This window comes from Megalobrama amblycephala, linkage group LG20, assembly GCF_018812025.1.
Source record: "Megalobrama amblycephala isolate DHTTF-2021 linkage group LG20, ASM1881202v1, whole genome shotgun sequence".
NCBI classification, from domain to species: domain Eukaryota; kingdom Metazoa; phylum Chordata; class Actinopteri; order Cypriniformes; family Xenocyprididae; genus Megalobrama; species Megalobrama amblycephala.
Window position 1 is genome coordinate 9,859,701 of NC_063063.1, and position 24,126 is coordinate 9,883,826.

Sequence of the window (24,126 nt, forward strand, 5' to 3'; positions counted from 1 at the left end):
TCAGCTGGTACATTACTATAATATTAAAGGTCAAAATTAACAACTGATTTGTATACAGTTACATATAATGCAGTTCTTATAATAACATTACCATAACTTTAATAAGAGTAAAAATATGATTATGTAAAAATAGTGCATATTTTTAGAAAATGCTCCTCTAGAGTTAATTTTTCTAGCTAACTATTGAGTTTATGGTCATTTGAATGGTTTTTTTGTTGGTAAGTGTAAAATTACATGACATTGTTTACAAGCTGTGTTTCTCCAGTTGAAACTGATTTAGTGATGATGTGAGACATGATGCCATTTCACCAAATTGTACTGTTTTTCAGCATAACTTCTGATATTCATTCATGTTTATTTCATGCTGTATCTAGTAGTAAAGTGGAAGAGATTATCTATTCACATGCTGGTTGAACTGAGATGCTAGAGCGATCTGTCACGGCACATTAAGAAGTGCCAGACTGTAGTGAAATCCACATTTATTATTTGAATATCATAGTAAAATCAACAATTTAAAAGCTGAGACTTTGTTTCATATCAAAAGTAACCTGCTCTGTCTTTTCTGTCCATGCATTGTCTGTGTCCTCTTTGCTCTGTGTCAACAGTGTCAATTGCTTGAGTCTGAATGCACGAGAGTTGGCAGCCCTGCATATAACAGCATTTTTTTGTAGTTATGTTAAACTTACACTCTACTGGTTCAGCTTCGGTTGCACTCCGAAGCGCCGTGTCGTTTTCTTATTGGATTGCATCTGATAGGGTGGCATTACAGGATTGCGCTACAGCTTCCCACTGGTCAAACCGTGTTATTGTAGGCCCTTAAAATAGGTCATATGGGATCAAAACACTATTCGACAACAAAAATGTTTTTTTTTTTTTTTTTTTGTCGACGTTGCTGATAATGCCGTTTTAGCCCTAGAGCGGAACTGACTAGCTACAATCACTGATAGTGAGAAGTAGGCTTGGGTATCGAGTATCGAGTATCGATTGGAACCGGGACTAGCTTTGCGATTTTCCCGGAATCGTTCAAAAGTTTAAATTTCGATTCCTAGTTTCGATTCCCAGTCCGCCGACTGGAAGAAGAAACCGCTGAACACCAACGAAGAAGCGTCCACTGAAAGTGTTGGCATAACCGAGCGAGTCGAACATGGATAGCGTGCGTCGGCGGTCCAAAGTGTGGCTTCAATTTTCTAAATAGAACGCATATCCGATTCCTATTGTAATTCCAAGCCATCAAACGGCGAGGGCGGCACGTTTGCTCACTAAAATATAGCTTCAATGTTGTATTATGAAGCAGACGTGCATGTATGCACTCGCACTAAAAATTCGCAGGTCAATATTAATGTGGGAACTTTGTCTGACATGAAAGAAATTGCGCACACACATATATTCAGCAGCTTCGCACGCGCGCGCTCTCTCCCTTGCTCGCTCGAATTCATTCAAAAAACGGAATTCTAAAACTAATAAATGTAGATAAAATATCAAACACAAATTACCTTTATTTTCCGGTCTATATCCGTTCAGTCAGAATTCGCGCTGCAATACATCCATGATAGCTGTTAACTTATCCTGACAGGCTAATCATGGCCACTCCATGAATTATATAAATAATTTTAATAGCACGGCCATTCAAAACCCGAGGATCTACTATGTGCATTTAAAACTATCAGTGACGATCATTTTGGGGCAGGAAGTAGCCTAATGTAAACACAGATATCGATACCATTCGCGTCTAAAGTGAGTAAACACACTGGCCAAAAAATCGGATATGGTCAAAAGATCGGATTTGTGCATTAAGACTTGCAGTGTAAATGCAGCCATACACTCATGTGTAAATGTGTTTTCAATATATTCATAATTTATAATATTTATATTCAAGTTCATAGATTTGATATTTATATTGTAGTTGAAAACAGCCCTGTGAGAAATTCATAGTAAAGTTCATAAAAAGTAAAAAGTTCATAGAATTAAAATTGATGGAGAACGTCAGACTATTTCCTTCAGAAAGACCGTTGGTTAGCTAGCTCATTTAAAATATCCTAAAATTTTTTTGACCCTGCCTCTTAAAAGAATCGGAATCGAGAATCGTTAGGAACCAGAATCGAAACAAGGAATCGAAATCGGAATCGGAATCGTTCAAATTCAAACGATACCCAACCCTAGTGAGAAGTAGGCTTGCACAATTAATCAGAATAAAACTGAAATTGTGATATTTGCAATAGCTGCTTAATAAAATATATGTGCACTGCATGTTTCAGAGTGAAGCTCAGCTCTGTGTTCTTACACATGAGCAGCTCATAATCCTCCGGTGTCTCAGAGTGGCTCGGTTTGCACTAAATGCTGCTCCACACGAGGTCCATCTTTGCATCTTCTCTTAGTTCTGGATTCTTTAATGTGCATTTGGGAATGCAACATACGCCTACCATTTTCTCATACTTGAAATCAAAAGTGCTTATCAACAAAGTATTTTTTAAAGGGCTTCCTCTGATTTTCATCAAAATAAAAGTTAGATAATTTAACGTTTGAAAATGCAAAAAAAAAAAAAAAATAAAGACTTGGGCTGGGTGTCATTCAAAAATTTTTGATATCAAATCGATACCGATACCTTGACTTCGATACCGATTCCTGAATGATAACTTTTTCGATACCAATTTTATAAAATCTGTTTTAACAAGAAAACTTACTGCATAGGGCTGCACGATTAATCGCATGAGATTGTCATGCGTGTCTTGTCAGTAAAGCCGGTTCTGTGATTAGTGGTTTGCAAAGACAGCTCGGTCCTGCAGATTTGCACTATACAACATCAGGAAAATCAGGCCCTTTCTAACAGAACATGCAACACAACTTCTGGTCCAGGCCCTGGTCATTTCTAGGCTTGATTACTGCAATGCTCTTCTGGCTGGACTGCCATCATGCACAATCAAGCCTCTACAAATGATTCAGAACGCTGCAGCACGTCTCGTCTTCAACGAGCCCAAAAGAGCCCACGTCACGCCTCTCTTCATCTCTCTTCACTGGCTACCACTTGCTGCTCGCATCAAATTCAAGGCGTTGATGCTTGCTTACAGATCTGCCACAGGCTCAGCACCCTCCTACTTCCACTCACTCTTACGAGTCTACACTCCTACCAGAAACCTGCGCTCATTAAAGGAGCGAAGGCTTGTGGTACCATCACAGAGAGGCACAAAATCACTTTCCAGAACGTTCTCGTTCACTGTTCCTTGCTGGTGGAACGATCTTCCTGCCTCCATCCGGAATGCGGAATCCCTGGCAATATTCAAAAGACAGCTGAAAACCCATCTCTTTCGTGAGCACTTAACCTCATCTTAAAAAAAAAAAAAAAAAAAAAAAAAAAAAACTTCTTACTCCTATCCTTTCACTTCCTCTAATCCCTCTCTATTGTATCTTAGGATAATCTGAGCACTGCCTATAACTTGTATTATGAGCACTTCTTGTCTATTTGCCTCGTCATGACGACTCGCTTGTTGTATTCCTCACTTGTAAGTCGCTTTGGATAAAAGCGTCTGCCAAATGAATAAATGTAAATGTAAATGTAATTGTAAATGTCCATCACCTGCTTTCAAATGGAGCGGCACTTAATATACAGAGCCGTAGTTTGCGGACAAGCTACGCAATATCGCGTTCATAATCGCAGATGAATCGCCTTCGATTATGAACGCGATATTGCGTAGCTTGTCCGCGAACTACGGCTCTGTATATTAAGTGCCGCTCCATTTGAAAGCAGGTGATGGACATTTACCACTAATCACAGAACCGGCTTTACTGACGAGACACGCATGACAATCTCATGCGATTAATCGTGCAGCCCTATTACTGCATGTTTTATAGTACAATGAACTCTAATGTGTCAAAAGACAAGGGAAATTTGATTTCTCAATTCATGACCCCTTTATTTTTTCAAAACCTCATTTATGGTAGCCAGCAAAAAAAAACTTGGTGACATTTTAAATCAGCAAAATTCCCCAAACTTCTTTTAAAATATCACAGCAAGCAAATGTTTAAGTTTGCAAGGCATAAAGCATTGACATGATCAATTAATGTGAGATTGTTGGAACGTCATAACGTAATTGCTGTCCCAATTAGTGATGGGCATTTTTCCAAAATATTGTATTCGTAAAAAACGAATATTCGAATATTCGTTTATTTAAATGAGGTTACATGAGAAAGACATTATTGTTTTATATTCATCAATATTTTGTAACCATTTCTGTACAAGCTTACGATTAGGCAATATACACAACAATCTTACATTATATCTCATTATATTCTTTTAGTTCAAAGCATTAAACAATATGTGTAAACAGAAAATATTAAGAACAAAAGCATTTAATATCAAGCAGCGCGAGCGGGAAAATACTAATAAAGCAGACAGCGGCAGTTATCGTACAAAACGTACATAATACACTCGAGTCAGTATATGGTTATCGTGTTTATATTGTTTCACATGTTCATGTTGAGAAAAACAATAATATCTAGTGTCCACATGCTCGGGTGTAGGGATGTGCAACGATTAATCACGATTAATCGTTAGCAAAATAAAAGTCTGTGCTTTACATAATATATGTGTGTGGTCTGTGTATAATAATTATGAATATATAAATACACAGACGTACATGTATACATTTAAGAAATATATGCATGTTTAAATAAGCTAAGCTAAGTTTCTAACAGCAGCACTTTGTTTTCTGTTCGTAAATATATCTCCCTCGACGAAACTTAAAGGAAGCATATGTCTCAAAATCATTTTGCTATCAGATAAGTGATCATCCTGGCTCACTCGGGGATAACTTACAGCTGCACTTACCTGTCGTGAATGCAGTGATGGACAGCTGTCTTTCCTCACTCGACGGGTATTTAGATTTCATGTGCTTTCTCATTATGGTGTTGATATTATGATAACTCAGTTTCATTAATTAATTCCATTTTGTAAGATCATTTTCATCTAAGTAATTCCAAACTTTGCGAGGCAGATGACAACATTGTGACGATCAAATAAAATAAACTTGTTAAACACGCTCCACAGCGCCACCTGGTGCATTTAGTTATAACTGCGAGTTTTAGTGCTCAGGATTTATCATGGATTCACTGCATTTACGGCCAGCAAAGCAACATAGTAAAATTCGAATAGTATTTTTATTTTTCGAATATTAATTACAGAACGAATATTCGAATATTCTATTTGTGCACATCCCTAGTCCCAATAGGACAAGTGACAGTTCTGACAGCTGCCGCAAAGCTCTCGCACTGGTCTCAGGCAATCCATGTTATTAAGCCACTGCTGGAAGAATGATTTAAATGATGTTAAAGCTAAAATAACGCTTTTACTGAATAAATCATGTAATTGCTTCAACAAAAATGTGAGCTTCAAATTTCTGCTTTCCCTCAGTGTCCATTTACTTCCATTGTAGGTTTATTACTGTAACTGCATTTTTTGCTCTTTTTAAAAACCTGAATGATTGGTCTTTTTTGAAGTAATTAGCATTATTCCACTTAACAGAACATTCCTTTCATGTGCCTTCAACTGTAGTTACAGAGAGAGAGGAAAGGGATGTTCTTATTCATGACAGTTGTGAAATATGAGAGGTGTTTGAAATGGGTCAAAGCTCAGCATCGCGGTCACTCCTACTGCCACTGCTGAACATGCCAAGGGCAGAGCCTGCTCACCTCTGGTTCGATACACAAACTCAGACTGATTCTCCTGCATGAATCATTTATGTGGAGGCATTGCACTTTAGCTCTGCGTATCATCTCTTTCTCACACACACACACACACACACACACACACACACACACACACACACACACACACACACACACACACACTTTCTCTCTCTCTCACTTTTTCTTTCTTTCTTTCTTTCTCTCACTTTCTCTTTCTCACTTTCTCTTTCTTTCTCTTTCTCACTTTCTCTTTCTTTCTCTTTTTTACTTTCTCTTTCTCTCTCTCTCTCTGTCCTCCTGTTCTTTTGGATTCATTCATTCATTCTGGTAATAGTATCTGGAAAGCAGGATGGCCAATGGACAGTATTGTGCCATTGCATATAACACAATTTTTATATATGTAATAAATAAATCAACAAAACAAAGAATTATCACCTAACATTGACAACTAGTCAGCATAGTAAAACTTCATAAATTCATCCCCTTTTAAAGTGCAGCCATAACAATATTAGATCTTTAAAATGTAAAAAGAGAATATGGTTCACCACACAAATCAACTAGTCAAATTTGGCCAATTTGTTGGAAATGTTCCTAGGATTTCCTAGGATGATTTAAGAGAAAAAAAAATCTTTTTACAAACATACTTTTAAAGATTAGGTAATCATTTATTAAATCTCTTATAACGTTTATATCTTGAGAATACTTGCCCTCAAAGTTGTTGACATAACTCCTTACTAGAATGAGAGATGCCACTTCAATTGACATTGTTCACTGTAATCCGTTGAAGATCTCGCAAGCAGGGAGTCTAAAATCTATGCTGATGACGCTCATTGAAACAGAAGGCAAAATGTGGAGAAACTTGAATCTTAGTGCAATAACAGGGGAGCATATCTTGCAGAGTAGCCGAGTGACTGAAGATTATCATTATTAATATTACATCATGATCTGAGAGAAGCTTTATTAGGTGTATCGAACTGATTATTACATGACTAATAGATAAATTGTTTATTTTTATGTTTTTGTATTATGTTTTCTATTAGTAGTTTCACGAGGATGCAGTTGATGGCAGTATTTCTGCTGGAGAAGTGCCTGACTGTAGTGAAATTACTCACAGCTGCAGACTTAAGCTACTGGTTGTGCATTTGAATGGAGAGACATTTTCTCTTTTCCTAAGCTCTTGAGACACTTCAGTAATAACATGGTTATGATATTTAAAGTTAATTTAATTAAAGTGCTTGGCTATTGACACGCAGGTGCTGGAGAGCCATGTTTGTTTTTTAATCCATTTATGTCATCATACAGCTGTGGCATATGACTGTGATGATTTGTAAAGAAGCTGAAGTCAAAACCACCTCATTTTTAAAATGTGAGCTGAACGCATCTAAACTCTTCTCAGATGCATTCTCTACTCGAGTTTTCAGTTGTCTATTGACGCTTTTCCACTGCATGGTACATGATACTAAAATGTTATGTGTAAACACTGCAGATCACTGATTGGTCAGAGAGAAGCGTCATTGGATTTGAAACACGAGACCCCAAACCCGCTAGATTTAAATAGTCAATAACAGCCACCGCAGTATCATTTATTCACATGACTTTTTTAAAAACAACTTGCTTTAAACCGCGGTCGCACGCATCTTGAAAAAAAGAAATGGCTGTATCGTGGTCAGTAGACGAGGTGCAGACATTCCTCTTTGGTAGCCGAGGAGCGGATCCACCTGGCCCTATAGCCCTATAACTATCAGTCTATAATCCCACCCATTTTCAAGCGGTACTAAACTGCAGTGGAAAAAACGAAAGTAAAGCGAGCGTACAGTACCTCACAGTGGAAAAGCGCCATTAGACAATCATCAGGTGTGCTTTTTTTTCTTTATACTGTTCAACGATTTGTTTGGTTTTCCAAATGCAGTTGTTACAAAGGCTGTTGACTTTCTACAAATAAAGGGGTCATGAATTGAGAAATGTAGTTTACCCTGATCTATTGACATACAGACAGTAAGTTTCAGAAATCAAAATGTGGGTAATGTCCAAAAACAGCCTTTATTGAAACCAAGCTGCTACAACTCACCAAAACTCCCATTGTAATCAATGAAACTGTCTATACTGCACAATGAATCTGTTATTTACATCAAGTCTGCACATTTTTTTAATCACATTGTGGTATTTCATAACATAGCAACATGAACTTGCATAGCTAGAAGCGTTTGTATGCTGGTCCTGTTGGAGGTCTCACTTGGCAGCGTCATTCCCAGTCTTTAGATGGGGATTCCAACTCGCAGAAAAAACACTTCAGGGGGCAGTTTGATTTCTCTCTGCAAGACCTTCTGGAAGATTCTAGCCCAGCATGTGGAACTCTGTATGGGGTGGAGCTAGACTTTCACTCCCTGCTAGCATGAAGAACACTTCTTAATTACAGAAGATTAAAACCAGTCTCCTGCAGAGTTATGTTGAGGGCCAGACTCTTTCTCTTCATTATTAATAATAACCCAGTCCTCAGTGTTGCCCAGTGGACTGTGCCTACACCTCCTCCAATAGCCAAGTGCACTTTTATCACCCCCTTCCCTTTTGGCTGTTTGTGCGCCGTCAGTTCCTGCAGTTTGACTCGATCTGGCATCCTCTGTGAATTGTTCATATACAGAGTGTTCCTGTAGTCTGTTTTGAATGCACTCCCACTGAGACAAATGACCTGCGCTTCATTTCACACTCCGCCAAAACAAACAAGCTGAGAAATGTAGCACTTCTTAATGAGTTTTAATTACAAACGTGATTATGGTTGAAGGAATATAGCCATCTTTGTGCAAAGTGGAGCAGAGGCTTATGCATTGACAAATGTTTACAGACAATTATCTTCATGACTAGAGTGGATTTGGATGTTAGATGTGTTCTCGGGTTTCACACTTGGTTTGGTTGCTTTCTTTGAACCCATGTGTGATTCCACTCCCGAACTCTCATAGGTCTCTTTTCACAATGCGTTTTTTGGCTCTAAACCCTGATGTGTTTGCTTCATTGAACATAAGTGGCTTTTTCATCACTGTGGCTAGGTAACTACCAGAAATGGATGTTTTGTTCACTACGCATTATAGTTGTGTTTGCGGAGGCAAACTTTGCTCTTAATTTTGCTCATACTTGAGTTTTGGGCTGACAAGCACAAATTGCATTCTCTTCAGAAAATGAAAAAAATGGTGAATACTGTCACTAAACACGTTAAAGGTCCCATGGCATGAAAATTTCACTTTATGAGGTTTTTTTTAACATTAATATGAGTTCCCCTTGCCTGCATATGGTCCCCCAGTTGCTAGAAAAGGCGATGGGTGTAAACCGAGTCCTGGGTAAATTGAGAAAATGAAAGCTCAGACGGCCCAATCTGGAATCTTCCCTATATGTCGTCATAAGGGGAAAGGTTACCTCCCCTTTCTCTGCGTTGCCCGCCCACGAGAAAATGAGCTACTACAGTGAGATATCGAGCACATATATATATATATATATATATATATATATCCCCTCGAGAGACATCATATATATGTGATACGAGCGAAGCATGGCAGTTGCTCAGTGTCTGGATGTACAAATGTATTTTTTTTTAGTTCCTTCATCCGAGCCTATGAAGAAATAGTGGGTTAATATTATTTTCTCTGGTAATGCACTGATACAACTTCCCAAAGTTTTGTATGTCTGTGCCACACATTTCACCGACGACTGTTTCCTCAACGTGGGCCAATACAGCCCAGTTACTGTCGCTAATGTAAAGGTAGATAGCATCAAGTGTGTGTGTGTGTGAATACACATTTAGTTGCGCTTGTTAGTGTCTATAGCTGATAATTATATATATATATATATATATATATATATATATATATATATATATATATATATATATATATATATATATATATATATATATATATATATATATATATATATATATATATATAAATAATATAATATACGATCGATAGCAAATCAGAGCAACATGAAGAGCCAACAATGTAGGCTAGCATTAGCTACATGATAATAACTGTAACAGCATACATAAACCAACTAAAGTACCCTATCCAGACACAATGTTTTAAACTAACCATTCGGAGACGTCCTGCCGTAGCCGCTGAGTTGCAACTTCTTCATCTGGTGCTTCTCCATCCGGATCAGATTCTGGGTCAAATTGAAAGCTTGAACAACTGTGTGTCTACGAGTCATTGCGATACATCCACTGTTAACATTAGCGCATGGTACAGTGCCCGGCCGCAAGCTTGTTAAGGCCACACCCACCCTCCACCTTGCCCCACCTCTCTCCTCCTCATTAGCATTTAAAGCTACAGACTCAGAAACGGCACGTCCTGAGGAAAGCTCATTGTGGGACTGGTTTGTAGTGGCTGAAATTCTGCACCAAGGCTGAATTTCGGGAAAGGGACTTCAGATACAGTACTAGGGACTACTTAGGCCTATATAAAATCATCCAAAAAGTAGCATGTCATGGGACCTTTAAATGTAAATTAATATTTGCAATAGATATTTATCATAGAAGGTAATGACTCAATCATTCTTAGCTTAACTTCTTTACTTACTTGTCCCTACTAAAATATGGGTAATGGTTCTCATTAGTGATTCTCAACCTTGTTTGCCTCCAAGGCCTGCCATTTCCCACAATAATATTCAAAGTCTCTCGCTCAGTTTGAATGATGAAGGATTTTAAAAATGTTTTAATCACAATTTCTACCCAATAAAAATATTTTAGAGCTTTTTGTAACTAGGAGAAAATTTGTTATAAAAATGCCCATTATAAAAATTGTTATAAAAATGCCTATTCCACTTTACCAGATTTAGAAATCACAATTTTGAATAAATTAAATAAATTAAAATCAAAAGTAGAATTACTTTGTCATTTGAGGCCCTCTAGTGGGCTTCGTCTCCCTGTTTGAGAACCACTGATAAATCTATGTGCCAATATGCCTAATTTTTTCCCCCAATAAAACTGTGAAACTTCTGTTCAATCTCAAAATGGAGTTGTTGTCCCTGATACAAGCCACCCAAACCTAATGAACCCAAAGATAATCAAGACATTAAATGAACTCTGGAATAAGCTCTAGTATGAAAATTCCCTCAGTGTAAAAGTGCTTTGTCTGTTTTTTCCACAGTCGCCTACTAAAGCTGTGTATAATGCAAGACACTGGAACCAGCCAGAGCCAGAAGAACTGCTACCCATGCCTCCATCACGGTCTCAAGCTCCTCCAGTGAGTATAACACCAAGCACGGGATACTCCACTGAACACCTCAACTTCTTCACAAACACAGTCATCATAGTCCACTTTAGAAAGCACTTCAGATCAGGCACTTCTCATACTATCACCACAATGTTTATAGTCACCTTTGTTCGAAATCTACTACCTCTATGATAGCACTCCACACATTTCTGCTTTGGTGTTCACTCAGTGTGAAACATTAAACAGTAATAGCTTAGCACCAGAACTCAGCTGTTAAAGTCAATATGAAATGACATTCACCTTCCATTTTAATTTAGTTTTGTGATGTTTTAGGGAGAGACTAGATTTTATTCATCAGGAATAGACTTGGATGGAATTTGCAGTAGATTGTGAAGGATGAAGATTTATTTTATTTGAGCCTCATCTTACTGTCACACCAGGTCAAAATTACATTGTCAAACTGCAACAAAGTAAAAAGTATGAAATGAAATATATGAATTATAGTGGCATTCATTATAAACCTTTATAAACACCAAGCCTAAAATTAAATTGAAAGTAAATCTACTGGCAAAAAAAAAAAAAAAAAAAAATCCAACTTATATTCGGGGAAATGCTATAATTATATAATTTTAAAGCTTTGTAAATGGTCTTTATTAGGGCTGTCACGAGTCCTTGATTAGATTTGAGTGCTCAATTTTAAAAAAATTTACTGATGTCGATTATCCGGCAAAATACCAGAAGTGGTGCATTCCACAGACGTGAATCCTTGAACTGTATTATTAGACCATTTTGTAAGGCTGTGCGATGTATTAAAAAATGTAAAATCACAATACTTAATCATAATCATAGCATTGTACTATCATTTATAAACCTACTCTAACACATGAGAATACATCAGTATGTTTCTAAATATGCAAATTGTTGTTTATCACTATTACAAAATAAAAGTTTAAACAAGCGCTCAGAGTTTTGAATGTTTGATGTCCACATGTTCTTTTTCAAGAAATTACAGTGGCTGTAGTATTTCTATCGCAAATAAGTGGCCAAACATTAAAGATTAAGAGGACGTTTGAATTAAATAATGTTTGGCCAATGTTAAACAAGGATTTGATCATGCTGCAAAGTGTAACAACAATCACCAGGCCATTGGCGCTCTCTGCCGGAATAATTATTGCCTCATATTAGTATTATTATTATTATTATTATTATTATTATTATTATTATTATTATTATTATGTACTGTATGTATTTTAAGTAATTTTAAAGGCTACTGTTCACTTAGGTCTATTTTTGTCACACACAAAAAAAGAAAACCTAATTACTCGTTTAATCATAAAAATAATCAGCCGATTACTTAATTACCAAAATAATCGTTAGGGTAATTTTGGCAGCCCTAGTCTTTATGCATTCTTGGGCTGTGTTCACATTACAGCAACAGCGTTTCCATATTTCAAGTGCTTTGAAACAGAACATTACTTTGAACATGGTTCAGATTTTTGAAAAGCTTTGTTTCTCCCTTCACTAATTCAGCTTTTTTTTTTTTTTAACATTAAACAGTTGACCTGGCAGCAAGGTGAAGCAAGTTATTATATTTTAATGAAATATTCTGAAAGAAGCATTTTTTTTTTTGCTTTGGAATAACTGGACCTGATGAATCATTCACATTAAAACCAGGATTGTATATTAAAGTAAATGGGGTGAATTTTGATTTTATGTTTGGTGCAAATCAACCCCATTATGCACTTCTCTTTCTACTAACAGCCTCTCCCTCGCTCTCTACATTTGCAATCTAAACACAATCAATCCCACACAATTTAGGCAGCCTGCATCTGCTGCTGCCAGTGAAGCCCACTGTAATAATAAACACACTGACAGATATGCTTACGCTTCACTTGAACTGTTTGTAAGCATTCTCATTAGCTCAGCACCTCCGTTTGTACTGTTTCTATAAACAAGGCCACAGATATTAAAGTTTTCAAAACATTGCATTATTCATTCAAGTATCTAGCGCTTGGCCATCTTAGGAGCATTTTATTTAGCAGCATTGCTGTTGGCTGTGGATTTGGCCTTTTAGCTGTTGCTGCATGAGGAATTCATAGCATTCTGTAGACCCAATCTTAGTCGTCATGTTATGTAACCAGCAGTGGGTTGGTTGTTGGCAGCTCTTGGTGTATGTGAATCAGCTCTGCAGTGCTTCCAAACATCATGTTATGCTTTAATTCTGAGTCGTCGTTCTTGCACAGGCTGTTTCATCAGGAGGCAGTAAAGAGTCGAACTCTCACAAGGACGACGGGGTATTCAAAGCTCCAGCCCCTCCTCCCAAAGTCATCAAGTCCGTTACCATCCCCACAGAACCCTACCAGGACATGGTTACTGCACTCAAATGTAGGAAAGAACACAAGGAGGTGAGTGGAAACACTTGACGCCCCCTCTGATTTTATACAATATTGAAACTTGCTGCATAGCATCAAATCATGTGTATATTGCTTACTACTTTTTCAAAATAGCATGAAACACAATGCATTAATAAACAATTTAGATGTAGTATGCTTGTCGTCACGTTCTCATCATGTTGCATGTTTAATTCAACAAGTGACATCCATTTTTTGTCTTTAAAAATATTGGTTTGCATGTTTTAATCTTTTTTTTTTTTTTTTTTACAAAATATCTTAACTTTTGGCAGATTGGATCAGATGAGTCTAGAAAGATGTTAAAATCATGGCTAATATTATTTGCTTAAATGTGCACACTGAAAGCTGAATTTCGAATTCATTGCCTATTGGAAAATCCCACAGGATTTGGACCTTGGTCTCTCTTTAGGGGACTATAGCTCCACCGTAACTAAATGTAGAACATTTTTAATGTTAAACGCATCAATCGGTGCACTTTTGAGAGAAAAAAGTCTTTACATTAACTTGTATCCTGGATTTTAAAGTGGACTCAAACCTCATTTTAGTTGATATATGCGTGTCTTACATTGCATTCACACTGGTGATTTAGGAAGCCAAACAAATATATTGCTAATCTAAATTGAAAAAACAAATGCACTGTTAAAATAAATGAAAACAAATATTTGAGAGGGATTTTTTTCTTTACATTACAGTAGGGAAATTATAATACTTCACTTCACAAAAATGTTGGAAATTATGTAAATGTGAAAATGTGTAACTGGTGCCTGTTGCGTTCCCAAGTGCACATAAAACTCACATCACATGCAGAAATAGAGTTCACTGCATTAATTCACTGTTGAACTGCCAATGGGCTTATCATGTAAAGTAAAGTGCGCACTTCGCTTTGAAACAAGCAGTGCAAACAGACTTTAAGTCACAGCCTTTTGCGATTTGATAAGGGGATTAAGCCTTATTCCGCTTTCGATTTTAGTTCAATTTGACAGATACTTTGCCAAAGCAATGACATAACACACGAATGTTAAAAACCTTTTATGTTATTATGAAAAGTTAAAAAAAAATGCTACAACATTAAGAGCATTAACTCCACAGTAAAATAAAAAAGGAATATTTCATTAGTATTAGTTATTTAAATGAAGTCAAATGAATTTCTTCACTTCCAAGTGTTAACCCTCAAGAAACAGGGTTTATAAATGTTTCTCATTAAAAAGCTGTGTGATGTGTGTGAAAAGCATAAAAAGGTTTTAAACTGTCCACAAAAATGTTAGAAATTATCTGAAAATAAATTGTAATTGGCGCACATTGCGTTCTTAATGCACGTTAAACTCACATCACATACAGAGGTGGAGTTTGCTGCATTTACTGTCAACCGAGCTTATCTGAGACATTGAAAATGAGTATTGAAACTGTCTGAAATATTCAAAATCAATATACATCTCAAAATCTATATTTGGCAACATCGATCCGGGTAGTTCATGCACAAGACTGCCAATATGGGGGTACAACCGGGCTTTTTGTCCCAGGCCTGGGCTTGAGTTAGACTGGAAACATCTTTGAAATACTTACTTGTGCATAATACTGGGACAAAAAAAAAAAGAAAGCTGAATCTGTATTGTGTGGCTTTACTGCTGCGTTAAGACATTTATAATGCATTAGATGTTTAAACATTTGGCAACTTAATACTGAAGGCCCAAGCAGGAGCCAATTAAATTTGAAAGTCAGTGGCATGGAACCAACGATAAAGGCATAAAGCTCTATCTTAATATGCATACAAAGTAGTGCAGTTGTTTTTCAGTGAATTTTGAATTTGAATGTCTCAGTGGCCGCATATTGGAAACTGGCTTGATCATTAGGACTGTTATAGTAATACACAAAGACCTATCGATGGGGTCCAGAAAGCACTGATGTTCTGTAGAGTTATTCTTATTGTGGGTGTTAAACAGTTAGAAAGGTGTTCAAGCCCACCTACGTTACAACCCTCAACTCTTACTCTGCCCACTCACTGAATGAATGGTTTGGTTTTCATCTAGGCTAAAAGTTGTAAACTGTTTGGATTTTTCTACATTTAGGCAGCTTTCAGTCCCCAAATCAGAGTTATAACATATAAGAAAGTGCTCTTGCTTGTTATAACTCTGGTTTGGGTCTTTCTGTTCACACATTATCAGCAAATAATGAAGCGTAACATGAAATACTTTGCTGGCCTGCATGCGCCATGTGGAACGAATCTTCATCTACTCCAGACTACCACTTTTTAAATTATTTATTATTTTTAATATGACAGTGATTGGAGTGTTACTAGTGTTGCTAGTGTTGCCATGATACCAAAATTCCTGTAGTCTGTTCCAATACCAGTAAAATTGGTTCTCAAATATTGATAAGTAAACATTGTTTAAATAGATCAAGTAAAAAGTTAGTAATAAAATGAACAACAAAGAAACACATTACATGTAATAGAAAAAAAGTGGTTGGTCTATTAGTTTGGAATTTAGACTACAAGACCTAATGCACAGATAAATTTTCACATACAGTATCAGAATTGTTTTGTCCCATTTATTGCTATGGTTATCATGGTTAATCATCGCAGTTTCGGATTCAATCCTGCATTTAAATACAGTTCAGTAATTTAGCTTTTTACTTACAAAATAAAACTTTGTGAATGGATTATGTACTTTGTGAATGGGTTATGTACAGAAAGCAAGCAAAAAGTGCACCCTGTCAATCGCGTCAGTTTAGGACAACCTCACTAAGCTCTGCCCTCTTTCGAAAGCTCCCATTTTAATCAAAAAAGCTGTCTACACTGCACAATGAATCTCTTGTTTACATTGTGTCTACACTTTGTTATAATTGAAGGATTTGCAAGCGTGCAGAACTCTAAGCTTGCATTAAACAGAAACTCTCAAAACATTTTGAGCAGAATTGCACACATTCTGATAACTTAAGTGGCTCTGATTGGCCATTGCATTCATGTGCCCCACACGTCCGTGATCAACACTTCATGACAACTGTTTGTAAATGAAGCATTTTAAAGTAGCCGCCTATTGACAGGTTCCGAATCAATCCAGGTCTTAGTACTACCAGCATAGCAGAAAAGCTGGTATTATTCATTTATTTATTTTTTAATTTCAGTTTTAACTTGATACTGAATTGCCTATACTTTAGACTAAACAAAGAGTAGCCTTTCTAAAAAATATAATACAGAACATGTGTAACTAGTGTAAAGTAACTGATGACATTAAACAAATAGTTACAGTTGGATAATTGTTGCAGCATGACAATATACAGTATAATGTTGGTATGATATAAAGTGTCTATCATTATTGACACTTTAGAGTGATAAAGAAACATGCATGAATAAAAAAAATAAAGAGTGGAACGTACTTTTTAAAAAGAGTTATACAGCATGAACAAGAATTCAATGCGGCTCTCGCGCTTCTAATAAACCAGACGGCTACTACTATTACTACTTCTTCGTGTATATTCAACGTAGTGACGATGCAAGTTGCCTCTAAAAACACGAACAATTTAGAAGAACAACATAGTGACTAAACGCGCTTTGTAGAGCAGTTTGTCCATTTAGGGCTGCTGTAGAACATGCTGGTGCGTAATGGCGACTTAACATGTAAGGGTACCCGTGGTGTGTGAGATAGAAATGGCTTATTCTAAGGTAATAAAAATATAATGATTCGTTATGTAAGGTCTTTATACACCACTGAAAATATAGTTATGCATATTATATTGTGTTTCTGTCAATAGATCCTCCCAAATTTTACATATTGCACCTTTACTGAATAGAACTTTATTCTTTTGCACTTGTCCTTTTGTTTGTAATTTGTTTCCTTGTTCTCATTTTTAATGACTAAAATAAAATAACCAAAATGACAGTTAAATATGTTATCATGAAATAAAACTTCTCATATTATAAAATATAAAATGTGTCCATATCATCTAAAATATGAATGAAGTGTTTGAGTCGGTGAGGGGCTTTATATATTTATATACCCATATACCTCAGGAAAGCAAAACCCATCATCAAAGAATATTTCTTTCAGTAAATTTGTTGACGAGGTTAATGCTGCATGTAGCTTGATACCACTTTGCTCGGTTGCACTGGTAGAAATAGTAACTGAGCCCATAAAATAACCAGCAACATGCTCTCTTTTTCTCTGCAGTTGTACACTGTTGTCCAGCACGTGAAGCATTTCAATGATGTGGTGGAGTTTGGCGAGAATCAGGAGTTCACAGATGACTTTGAGTATCTTGCCACTGGTCTAAAGACTGGTCAACCCCTTAACACACGCTGCCTTAGGTGCAGAAAACATTCCTTCAGTATATATTCTGACCATTCTGTGATATTTAAGCTATGACCTAATGTTTGCTCATTACAATACTTTTGCAATTGTGTGCAGTGTTATTAGTTTGGCCACGCGGTGCGCCATGCCCGGTTTCAGGATGCACCTGAGGGCTCGTGGGAAAGTGGCTCAGGTCTTTAAAACTCTCAATGATGCACCTCAACATCCAGTAAGTCCGAAGATGTTTTGACTCTTCTTAAAATCTTCACTTGGTGATGCCTAACATTTAATCGGTTCTACTTTGCTGTCCTTGTCCCTTCCTTAGAATCTAGCTCTGTGTACGGCCTCTCTTATGTACATTCTCAGTCGGGACCGCTTGAATATGGACCTGGATCGGGCCAGTTTGGATCTGATGATTCGTTTACTGGAATTAGAACAGGACAAATCCATTGCTGATCAGCTGACGACAAAAGAGATGAACAAAGTGAAAGAAAAGATTCGCAAACTCTGTGAAACCGTCCACAATAAGCATCTCGACTTGGAGAATATCACGGTAAGCTTGAGATCAGCTTGTGCTTGTTTATTGGGTGAATGTTTCTTCCTGCAGTGCAGTATTTCTGTTTCCATCTACAAACAGTCCTGTCCAGGATTTGAACTTTTTATTATTCAGCTTGTGTGATAGACCATGCAGATGGGAGATTTTGTTCATTTGGGGTTTTCAGAAAGGTTAAAGGATTAGTTCACTTCCAAATAAAATTTTCCTTATAATTTACTCACCCCCATGTCATCCAAGATGTTCATGTCTTTCTTTTTTCAGTCGAAAAGAAATTAAGATTTTTGATGAAAACATTCCAGGATTATTCTCCTTATAATGGACTTCAGTGGCCTCCAAACGGTTGAAGGTCAAAAATTACAGTTTCAGTGCAGCTTCAAAGGGCTTTAAACGGTACCAGACGACGAATAAAGGTCTTATCTAGCGAAACGATCGGTCATTTTTGAAAAAAATGGAAATGTATATGCTTTATATAAACAAATGATCGCCTTCTAAGTGCTTCCGCCAAAACCACATTTCCATATTCTTCAAAAAGCTTACGCTTAGGGCTGCACGATAATGGTTAAACTGATAATCACGAATATTTTGCTCAAAATTATTAATCACGATTATTCTATCAAAAAGGGTAATGTAGTTATGGCCATTTTGCACATTCTTTACCAACCTACACTTCACCCAAAAGGCCTGTAGATGGCACACCGACTTCATTTAACCAACTATGATAACTTCGTTAGATGGTAAATCAATACAAAACACATGGTTTTGGTGGGCGCTTTGGTCATGGGGGTGAACTAATCCTTTAATTTTCTGCTCCCTCTAGTGGATACACTTCAGATTTTGGATTGTGCATTCTAGGTAGGGATGCACCCGATACAAGTATCGGTATTGGGCCCGATACCAAGCTCATGTACTTGTACTCGTACTCGTAAAAATACCCCCGATACCAAAGACCGATACCTCACGTGAGACAAAAAGAAATTAACAAATGTGTAGGCATCAGAATCTGTATCGGCAAGTACCAGAAAAAAAATATCGGTACTTTTACTCTGTCCTTAAAAAATAGTATCGGTGCATTCCTAATTCTAGGGATGCTTTCAAAATCTATTTGGTGTATTGTGTATTGTGGTGTAAGGCCTTTATTAAACCCCTGGAGCCGTATGGATTACTATTATGATGGATGGATGTGCTTTTTTTGGGCTTCAAAATACTGGTTACTACTCACTCCTATTATAAAGCTTGGAAGAGCCAGAATATTTTTAATATAACTCTGATTGTGTTTGACTGAAAGAAGAAAGTCATATATACCCCTAGGGTGGCTTGAAGGTGAGTAAATTATGGGATAATTTTCATTTTTGGGTGAAATTATGGACTCTTTCTCTGAGAAGGTTTAACATTCTGCTGACAGCCTAGGTTTTGTAAGCTGTTCTCACAGGATGATTTCAAAAACAGCTGGGTGGAATGCATCAGAAAGATATAGAATTCACGGATTTTAAGTTGAGCTGTTTTTACTTGACATGCAGTTTTTGAAAATGCTGACGTTGAAAAAAAAACAAAAAAACAGACATGACTTACTGGTCAAAGACATCTGTCTGGAGCATGTGCACATAGGCCAGCAATTAAAAATACACAAACTGAACACAACGCATCTTGTGTGAACGCCTACTTAGACTGTTAGCACATGAAAGCACAGCATGATAAAACCCTCTACAAGATGTTGTCTCTAAATTCACCCATAAATTAATTCAAAACACCCTTTACTAAACTATTATAATATTTACTTGTTTTAATGTTTTAGCTTGAGCCATAAGTCTTATTAACTTTTATCAAGTCTTGTTTCTTTGCATTTCACACCCTCCATTTACATTTGTTTTAATGTTCTGTTCAGCAAATAGAACTTTTACATTTGCATAATGGAGTCATTCTAACTGAAAGTATTTTTTATAATATCTTTCAGACTGATTGTGCATTTTCTTTTTCTCTTCAGACGGGACATTTAGCCATGGAGACGTTGTTGTCATTGACGTCGAAGAGAGCGGGGGATTGGTTTAAAGAAGAACTCCGGCTTCTGGGAGGCCTGGACCACATTGTAGATAAAGGTCTTCTGCTTTTACTGTGTATTTGCTGAAGTGACCTGTGTAATATTAAAGATCTGTTTATTATTTGTTATTTTATGCTGAAGTGCAGAGAGATATGTTAATATTTTAGTAAGTCATGGCCATCTTATTTGTTTCAGACACATGCATTTTAGAATAAGATGCTTTTAACAGTGTGTTTATATGCAATTGTGCATATGTGTGTTTCCTCACAGTTAAAGAGTGTGTGGAGAACCTGAGCAGGGAGGATGATAAGGAGAACCTAGTGGCGTCATTGTGGGGGGCTGAGAGATGTCTCCGTGTTCTAGAAAGTGTAAGTTTGATACTCATTCACACTTTTGAGTTGTGATTCTTAGACACTACTTGTTATGCATATGTTATGTTACGTGCAACATGGTGCATTATCCACTTTATTTTGCAATGCAAAGTTTTTTTTTTTTTTTTTGTGAATGTGTGAGACATTCCATAAGAAATACCAGTTTGCAATATCAAGCAGCATAACAAATAGTTTTGTACAGCTAAAAATAACTGGAAGCGAATGACACCAGAAGCCTCACACATTCAAGTTACAAATGGCCCTAGCCCTCTCATGTTTAAAAATAAGGTGGATAAAGTGCCCTGAATAAGTTATATCAAGTAGATTCAGGCTGTTTCTCCTTGAACCTGCAAACCCCATTAACATGGTTATACACAAATTTCAATTAAAATTCACATACTTTGCAGCATTAACAGAATAAAATTATATATGCTTTCACATGGTTTTTACAAACAAGACATTTTCAGTGACTTTCCAAAGATATGGTCTTGTTGTGCTATACACTACAGTTCAAAAGTTTGGGGTCAGTAAGATTAAAAAAATTAATAATTAATTTATTAATACATTTATTCAGCAGTCATGCATTAAATTGATCAAAAAATGACAGTAAAGATATGTATAATAGGAATTCACTGATAGGATTTTTTGGGGCTGATACCAATTTCAACAAACTATTATTGGCTGATACTGATATTTGTCACTTGCTCTTATTTTTGTCATTAACATTTGTCACTAAAATAGATATTGTTTCGATCATGTTTTAAATCAGCAAAGTAAAAAAAAAAAAAACATGCATTAAGTTACTAGCTAGTTAATGGCTGCATCAAATTATTTCTAATGAACATGGATTGGATCCATTTAACATTCAGCAGGCCTACATAAAGATATAGAAATAAAGTAAACCAATGTAAAATAACTGCATATTCTTCACCGTATAAATTAAATCCATATATTATTACATTGAGACAAAGCTAAATTCTACAGTACAACAGTAATACATTTCTGTCACTTCAAGTTAAACTGAACTTTTATTTTGATGGGTTGCCGTGAAGACCTTCTACTTGAGTTTCTGTACGTTTATGATATGACGATAGATTTTTTTTTTTTTTCAAATGAAATGGTAAAATTCTCACGAAGTGACTCTGGAGATAAAGTTCATCCATTGTCCTCACATATTGGGGCAAGCATCACACATTCTTCAGTGTATATATGAGGTAAGCTAAATGAAACTGCGCATCTGCGCCATTCATTCATACAGAGACACGAAGAATATGCGATATTCATATTGAAATATTCCTTTTGCGGCTTAATATTCACAGACACTAGTCTATATCGCGATTTGATTTGTGTGCCGACCTACTTTTTATTTATTCATCAAAACTTTATGTGGCATTCCGCGTCGTACAATAAACTCTTTTTTTTTTTTTTTTTTTTTGTGACTGGATTACGCAATTCCGACCACGTCGCGATAATCATAGGGCCCTATACACATTAATGCTTTTTATCTTTTGTTTTTTTGATTAACATTAAAACGTAGACAGCAGCACAGCAGGAATTTTAGATTATGGGTTAATCTTGGATTATGCAAGAGACATTATACAACTCAGTGCCTTCACGCAGTTAATTAATAAACCATCGGTGTGTTATATCAGCCTTTTTCATGCTAAAGCTGATATGCCAGTGGTTGTAAATTGATCAAAAATCGACCGATAAATATCGGCGGCCAATACATCGGTGCATCTATATTTTATAATGTTAAAGTGCTTTTTTTTTAAACTTTCTATTCATCAAAGAATTCTGCAAAGAATGCATCACAGTTTGCACCTCAAAAATATTAGGCAGCACAACTGTTTTCAGCATTTGTTAAAATAAACGTTTTTTGAGCATCAAATCATCATTAGAATGATTCTTTCTGAATAATCATATGACACTGAAGACTAGAGTAATGATGCTGAAAATTCAGTTTTTCACCATAAGAATAAATTACATTTTAAATATATTCAAATAGAAAAGTTATTTTAAATTTCAGTAATGCTTCACAATATTGCTGTTTTTACTGTATTTTTGATCAAATATATTCAGCCTTGGTGAATGTGAGAGATTTCTTGGAAAAGCAATTTTAAAAATCTTATCAACCCCAAACTTTGAACGGTTGTGTAGATGTTATCATAATATTACGCATACTGTGATATAAGATTCTGGTCATAATGCTTTTGCTAAAGTTATCTTCATAACTTTAGATGTCTAATGCTATGTTTTTGTGAGGGAATATTGGTTATTGTGCTTGTTGGCAGAATGAGTCAGTAGATTTCTCTTGGGGATAAACAGACTGCATTAACCTTGATATTAACCTACTGTAGATTGAACAACAGAGTCAGATACAATAATCTGTCTATGCTGGGTCAATTTAAGAGGATTTTTTTTTTTTAATACATATTTTAAATATGATATTATTTGATACAGGTAACTGTTCACAATCCAGAAAACCAGGCCTACCTGATTGCGTACAAGGACTCTCAACTCATAGTGTCTTCAGCAAAGTAAGTGACTCCAGAACAAATGCAGATGTTCAGCAGTATAGCTGTGGTTTTACGGTAATGTAACAGTTCTCTTCATGTTTTCCTGACTGTTTTTGGCAGTAAGACCCTGGTACTGTTCAGTCAGGCAGGGGTGCAGGTTAGCCGTGCACTTTGTGCTAGCTTTCCTCATTACAGCAGACAGCCTCCAGACTCATTAACAACCCCAACAGCAACAGGAACACTTTATCAACAGCACCAGCTGCCAAGACCATAAGCGCAGAGAGCTTCTGTGCCAGAGAACACCCTCTGATACAGCTCAAGCCATGCTGACATTTCTTAAAGAGACCAATCATTTCAAACATAAACGAGAGTTGCATACCGTCTCAAGAGTCCAACTTCAGAGCACGAAAAAGGATAGTTAGCCCATAAATGTCATTTGTCATTTACTCCCTCATGTCATTCAAAACACTGCATACACAGTGTTTACAATGAAAGTATACTGATATCAGGAGCTAGAGTTGTCAAAAGTATATATACATATTGGTACCAAAGTCTGTACTTTTGACAGCTCTATCAGGAGTTGTCAAGCACCATAAAGCTAGTCCATTTGGATCTGATATCACAGAACTTCATGCTCCATATTTGAATATCAACTGAAAGTTGTCAGAGATTATGATTGAATACTTCTGTTCGGTCTGCTCCTCATACAGAGCTTCAGAAGACTTTGAATCTATTGTAACATTTCCTTTACAGTGTAAACCTCTATGGAGTTACATGGGAGCAAATTTGCAAAAGAAAAAAAAAAAAAATCCATTATTGCTTTACAAAAGGAATGAATTGTGACAGTCAAATAAGAGAAATATGTCAAATGTACAGCTGTATTAGAAACCAAATTGCAGCAGTTTAATGCCAACGTAATATAATGTAAAGCACAGTGTACATATTTATGTATAGTATACGTAATGTACATTATAAAAGAGTCCACCTAGTGCACAAGTCATATTGACTACTTTATGATTGTACCTTTCACAATATGTATTATAAAACTTTCTGGCCTTGGTTTCAGAAATC

The 24,126-nt window shown here is 36.3% G+C and overlaps 1 protein-coding gene across 1 annotated transcript in view; it reads left to right on the top strand.

Annotated features, from left to right (window-relative positions):
* waplb (WAPL cohesin release factor b) overlaps positions 1-24,126 on the top strand; it is a 61,586-nt gene that overhangs the window by 20,049 nt on the left and 17,411 nt on the right. The window contains exons 6-13 of the mRNA XM_048171378.1: positions 10,812-10,907; positions 13,121-13,282; positions 17,455-17,591; positions 17,692-17,803; positions 17,900-18,127; positions 20,112-20,223; positions 20,436-20,533; positions 23,000-23,076. Coding sequence (XP_048027335.1) covers positions 10,812-10,907; positions 13,121-13,282; positions 17,455-17,591; positions 17,692-17,803; positions 17,900-18,127; positions 20,112-20,223; positions 20,436-20,533; positions 23,000-23,076 — 1,022 coding nt within the window. The remainder of the gene's footprint in view (positions 1-10,811; positions 10,908-13,120; positions 13,283-17,454; positions 17,592-17,691; positions 17,804-17,899; positions 18,128-20,111; positions 20,224-20,435; positions 20,534-22,999; positions 23,077-24,126) is intronic.